Source organism: Micropterus dolomieu, linkage group LG04, assembly GCF_021292245.1.
Source record: "Micropterus dolomieu isolate WLL.071019.BEF.003 ecotype Adirondacks linkage group LG04, ASM2129224v1, whole genome shotgun sequence".
Lineage (NCBI taxonomy): Eukaryota > Metazoa > Chordata > Actinopteri > Centrarchiformes > Centrarchidae > Micropterus > Micropterus dolomieu.
In genome coordinates, this window is record NC_060153.1 from 165400 (window position 1) to 171774 (window position 6375).

At 40.6% G+C, this 6375-nt stretch overlaps 1 protein-coding gene across 2 annotated transcripts in view; it reads left to right on the forward strand.

Annotated features, from left to right (window-relative positions):
- Positions 1 to 209: 209 nt before the first annotated feature.
- The window catches only part of LOC123969982 (E3 ubiquitin/ISG15 ligase TRIM25-like), a 13655-nt gene continuing 7489 nt past the window's right edge, over positions 210 to 6375 (forward strand). Inside the window, exons 1-4 of one of the 2 annotated variants that reach the window (XM_046047795.1) lie at positions 210 to 1127; positions 1870 to 1965; positions 4080 to 4160; positions 4952 to 5104. In XM_046047795.1, the coding sequence (XP_045903751.1) occupies positions 528 to 1127; positions 1870 to 1965; positions 4080 to 4160; positions 4952 to 5104 (930 nt within the window). In that variant the 5' untranslated portion in view covers positions 210 to 527. The remainder of the gene's footprint in view (positions 1128 to 1869; positions 1966 to 4079; positions 4161 to 4951; positions 5105 to 6375) is intronic. The other variant, XM_046047794.1, reaches the window with a different exon arrangement.

Consider the following 6375-nt stretch of genomic DNA (forward strand, 5'->3'; position numbering starts at 1 on the left):
AGGATGAAACTGAGCATGTATTCATTTTCAGAGGACAATGTTGACCAATCATCATCATCAGTCACGGGCGATAATAATCAGAAATCAATAAACAGTTAGACAAAACCTCATAATGGATTTTAAAATATAATAAATAATTAATACGATAAAACATATACTAAAAAGAAGGAAAACATTAAGAAGAAAATGAAGCTTTTAAAAGAATAGGATATAAGTGAAAAAAATAAATTAAAATAAGGCAGTGTTCTATTTTTTTTATGAGCGTTCTCCTTAATGAATGGTGAATTTAAAAGGAATTTTAAAACATCTGTAAGAAAGTGTGTTTGTGCAATTTGGACGAACAGCGTCTGTCAGACAGCGTTGAGGGTATACAACACTAGCGCAATGATGGGCTGGATGACATTGCGGAAGGGCTGAATCTTGACTCCTCCTCTTCACAATAACTCACAAAGCTTCCTCAAAATCAACAACAGAGTCACCTGGCGGATCTGAAGCCGCCTGAGTTCAGAGAAGGTCCCGCTTCTGAGATGGCCCAGGCGAATATCTCAGTGACGGAGAACCAGTTCAGGTGTCCGGTCTGCCTGGAGATCCTGAAGGACCCGGTGTCCACCCCCTGCGGACACACCTACTGCATGTCGTGCATCAACAACTACTGGGACCAGGCGAATTCGGGACAGTTCAGATGCCCCCAGTGCCGGGAGACGTTTAGCCCTCGGCCGGTGCTGCGGAGGAACACGGTGCTCGCCGAGGTCGTCGACAAACTCAAGCTGAGCGAAATGATCACGGCGCCGGAGCTGTACATGGGGGGAGTCGGGGAAGTACCGTGCGACTTCTGCCCGGTGGAGAGCAAGCTTAGGGCGGGTAAGTCGTGCCTAGTTTGCCTGGCGTCCTTCTGCGAGCTCCACGTCCTGCCGCACCGGGAGGTTGGCACGCTGCGGCGGCACAAGCTAGTGGCCGCGGTGGAGTGTCTGGCGGAGCGGCTGTGCGCCCAGCACCGCCTGGGTCTGGAGCCCGCGGGGGGAGACTCAGACGCTGAGGCCGCGGTGGAGTGGATCGGGGACTGCCCGCTGTGCGAGGCGGACCAGGAGGAAGTGCATAACGTGGACGCGCAGAGAGCCAGGCGACAGGTAGAGACACACACTTGAGGTGTCAGGATATTACGGATGTAGAAGTTTACCCTACTATTGGTTCCCAAAGATTCTGACCCTGAGTTCTCTTAAAATAGCCTATTGATAAACACAGTTATTAATGTCATGATGCACAGATAATTTAGAGCAAAGGCTCTCAGACTCTTTACATAAGTCATTCTCAAACGGCTAAATCTGTATGCCTTACATTTAGGCTAGAGCTTTTAGAGGATCCCTACCAGAATAAAAGACTTTAGACCAGTGGCTCTCAAATGTTTTCTCTGTTGTTCCCAAAGATAACAAACCCCACTCATAACCTGCAGTTGTTTATTACTTACTGTGTCCCCAAAATAACTTCTTCAAACAAACTGACATGGCCAATAAATTAATTTGATCGAATTTATTCTAATCTTGTAAGTTAGTGTTTAGTTGCTGCTTCTGCCTTTAAACCTTTAGTAGATGCAGTGTGTGTGTGTGTGTGTGTAAAGGTTCCAAACAGAGAGAAACAAAGTCAACTTTGCCGTTATCATTTGGATTAAAGAAAACATACAGTCACTTATAGCAGAAGTAGGCAGAGGTGAAATCACAAAAGGGTTTCCAAATCCAAATCAAGAAGCAGCACAAGCAATACAAACAGTTGTCGATAAAAATAAATCTAGAACGTAGTGAAAATGCTCCTACCAAATACCTGAATGGCTACACCTTTGTCTTATTGTCCAATAACCGTCTGTGTCTCTGTCAGCTTCAGCTCCAGGAGTCTCAGAGGATGGTTCAGGGGAGGACACGGAGTGGAGAGAGAGAGTTGGAGGAGTTTCAACAAAACTTGGAGTCCCTCAAGGTGACACACACACACACACACCAACAAGGCTTCCAAGAACTAACTAATTATTTATGTCAAGTTGTGAATTACCGATTGTTAACACCACTATTTAGGCCTGTGATATCGGCTTAATTGATTCACTGAGAAATCAGCTGGTGCACCTTTAATAAACATGGAACATACTAACTGTTGGGGGGCAACTTTATATTATAAAGTTTGTGTAATATAGTATATAGTCTGTGTATGTCTCTGATGAAGCTCTGAGCAATTAATTTTATAATAATGATGCTGGTCTCTGCAACTAATTAAACTTTATTAATGATAATGATGATGAACTTTATTTGCCCCTTCCATAATGTAGATCAAAGTGCTTTACATCAAATTGTATTACATTTCGGCAAATTTCAATAAAAGCAAGATTAGACAAGAGGTGAGTTTTAATATTTTCATAAAGGTATTAACTTGTCTCTTCTGTTTATACACTTAATGCTGTAGTGTTCAATGACCTAAGGCAGTGGCTAGGAGGATAGAGGGAGAGACAGTTGACTATGGTGTGGATTCCACCTGGCAAGGCTGCGTCGCGTTTCAGCTGCAATCTGGCTGCCGGAGCTGACCGCGGCCATTCTAGACAATGTTTGTGATTCCAGCAATACGTTTGAGGCGCAGCCCAGAAGCGGCTATCCACTCTGCTTTGTGGAGAATAAGCAGCTAGTATTTTAATGGAAGCTGCAGCAATCTGCACAAAACCGAACTGGACAGGAAGTCAGACACAGAACACTGTGTGCAGACTCCTGGTCACATATATCAACAATAAACACAATTAGACAAAAAATAAACCATTTAGCTATACCATTGTGATCAATGGTTGTGATCTCAACATTGAGCAAAGTAATTAATGCAAGTTATGCAGCCATAATATGATGCAGTGTATACAGTAGTGCTGCATGGTGTGCGCTATGTAAAGCACATAAGATGAAGAGTTGCATAATTAGACTTGACGTGACAATAACACAACTGTCCGTGCACAACACACACAACCTCCCCTCTAATATCAGGCTCACACATTCTCCTCTCTCTGTCTCTGTCTCACACACAAGCACTCAGCCTCACAGGAGCTGTTACATCAGTTTCCATTGCAAATCTAATTTAAGTTCCACTTTCTATGCCACTCCTTCCAGGAAAGCCTTTTCTTCTCCATCCCCTTTGCATCATCTCCATCCATCCAGCTTGTGGCTGCTTTAGCTTCTTGGAAAACCGCTGTATTGGCTCACTAAAACATCAGATTGAATCGTCTTGTGCACTGCTCAGATGGTGGAAGTTCATTTCTGGCCACAGCTAAAAGAAATTACAATCCAGATAACCTGCATAAAGTTTTTATGCTTTTATGTTTGTTTTTTTTTGTTATAATGTGCCCAAAAAAGGCCCGCCAAATCATACCATCCATGATATATCAGTATAATGTTTTAATGTGATCAAAAAATTAATATCCTGATAAGGGCAATAATCAAACTTGTTGATGTGATGACACATGACCGTTAAACACTGCAACAACAACGCCTCAAGCAGAAGTTGAGTACGCGGAGAGCCAAATGTCCCGTGAGGAGGATTGTGAGTTCAAAAATATTTTTCAGTATTTTGTCATATCATTAATATCATTATTGCAGAAATGCCCTGAAATATGATATTATTTTTTGGGCCATATTGCCCACCTCTATTGCTACACATGTTTTACTTTAGGAAATGAAATGAAACACGCGTCATGGTAAAATTACATTAAATGACGACCTTACTCCCTTAATCTGACATGATTCCTGTTGGACGATGGTGGAGCGGGACATAACCCATCACTCTAAACTTTAAAAATATCAGATATTATTGATAAGATATTGTTGAGATGTATGAGTTCTTCAGAAGATTTGAGGGCTAGTAAAAAAATAACAAACACAAACCCGTGGGAGGTTTTTCTTTTCTGTGTACATTGGCAGATGCGGTTGTTATTAAAGATTCACCATTTCTTAGAGAGTGACCGTTTCCTAGAATTTCTGGTTACGTGTTTACTTTGTTCTACTCTAACTAGTCTTGTGTTCTACCGTGTGTTTGTGTGTGTGTGTGTGTGTGTGTGTGTGTTTCAGGTGTCAGTGTCAACTGTTTTGGAGGACAGTGAAGCTCTGTTTGCAGACATGGCACTCCGCCTGGAGAAAACCAAAGCAGAGGTGAGGAGCAGCAACTACAAGTATTAGCTCTAATGTTACCAGCAGCTGAAGTAGCCTGTGAAGCAGTACAAGTTAAAATAGTTCCTGTATTCCTGTATTAAACAATTTGTTCAATGCTAACAATATAGTCATTCATACATCTTAGTTGATGACATCGGTTGCTCAGATCTATCTGATACACTAGTTTAATTTGACAGAAAATCCCAGTTTCAGCTTCTCAGAAAGAAACCCTCGCACTGAAAACTGAAATCCAGTGGAACAGAAGCAAACACAGAAGTGGCCTAGGATTTCTTTAATAAATAAAAGTATTTTATTTTATAACTGCATACTGTGATAGGCTAGTTTAAAAAAAAAAAAAAAAAAAAACAGTTTAAGAAGGGGTGCTCCAAAGCTAATCGTCCCAAAAAGTAATGTCATTACATAATAAACACAGTGGTACAAAGTCAGCTGGCAGTACTGAGCCACTGAAATCTAAATACACATACAGTGACAGAAATGTTTGGAATCTGTGTGTGAGTTAATGATGGTAGTGTTGCAACAATGTTAATGTAATCTTTCACTGTAGTTAACACAACTTTAAGCATTTGAAAAAGACTATAAAGTGGCATTTTGACTATATTCTACAAAATTCATTATCTTTCACTGATACGCTGCTATGTGTAGCAGTACACACTTCTTTTTACACTCTTATCATATCTGTAGGTCAGAATCATTTCTTACTTGGTACATTACCGCTACACTCGTGGTACTAAAAGGCACCTCGGATCAGAACATCTACTTGTGTGCCCCAGGTTCGAGCGAGGCTGGAGGCGAAGGAGCGAGCTGTGGTTGGGAGAGCCGAACGAGACATGGAGATGCTGGAGAAAGACCTGGAGGAGCTGAGGAGGAGAGACAAAGAGATCAGCCAGCTTCTGCAATCTGATGACAATGCCCATTTCATACAGGTGAGATGGAAAAAGAGGGTGGATATGTTTATTTATTTTATTTTTTTGTCAGGGTTGCAGTCAGTCTACAGAAACACATTTCCCTCTTATTGGCTACCATCCAATAAGTCCACAGGGAACTTTGTTAGTCTTGAATTGCATTCTTTTGTTTTTTCGAAATCGTTACAGCTAACTGGTCAGAAATGCTGAATCAGAGCTAAATGAAGCTGAAAAATTACATTCCAATAATATTAGATAGAAAATAAAATTTTACCAAGTGAATTTTATTAATTTCTAAAGTAAGCTAATTTGTTGGTGAGGTCAGTGTTTTGTGAGTAAGTGTGGAGGGGAAATGGATTAATTAACAGCTGCATGTCTAAACTGATAAAGTTACATCAAGCTGACAGCACACATCAGGACTCATTATCTCTTGAGAGGTTTTCTCTCCAATACACAGTCACAACACATTAGCAGTGGTGAAATGCAACTAAATACATTTACTCAATTTCTGTGCACAAGTATAATTTTGAGGTAATTGTTTTTTACTTGAGTATTACCTTTTATGCTACTTATGAAATACAATCTATTGTTAAACATTAAACATGTGGCTGCCAACCTTTGTGGCGTGTCCAGTTGGAAACCCCTTGTCATGTTTCAAATGTCATAGAGTTGTTAACAGTCTAAACTTTTCAGATGTTTTCCTTTTAATAACAGATCTAATTATCCAACATTTCACAAAAAACAAAGCTGTAATGGTGAAATGCAACATTGATGTATCAGTATTAACAATCTAATAATTTCATATACATATATAATAGTATATCAGTCACAGGGGCCATTTTTCTGATACTTTCAAGGTGCAATGTGTAAGATTTGACAAGAATTTTAATTTAAAACTCAAAAAATGAACTAACCTTAGAATGTGAAGAAGTAACTGTCTTTTTTGCAGCTAACATACTAACATACTAACCAGCTAGCCCTGGCCTCTCCTGGGTGCTCTACTTTGTACCTCAAGAGGCAATACATTGGTTCATTTAGCTGACGCGTTTATCCAAAGCGACTTACAATTGCTAGGTCACACGCCTCTGGAGCAACTAGTGGTTAAGTGTCTTGCTCAGGGACACACTGGTGGATGTGTAAGTGGGGGATTGAACCCGGATCTCTCACACCATAGGCACGTGTTTTATCCACTGCTCCATCACCACCCCACATAGAATAGTATGGCTCAGCTCGGTTAGCTGTGTTTGGTCCTGATCCAGTATTTATACATTGGTATTGGTACTTTTACTTAA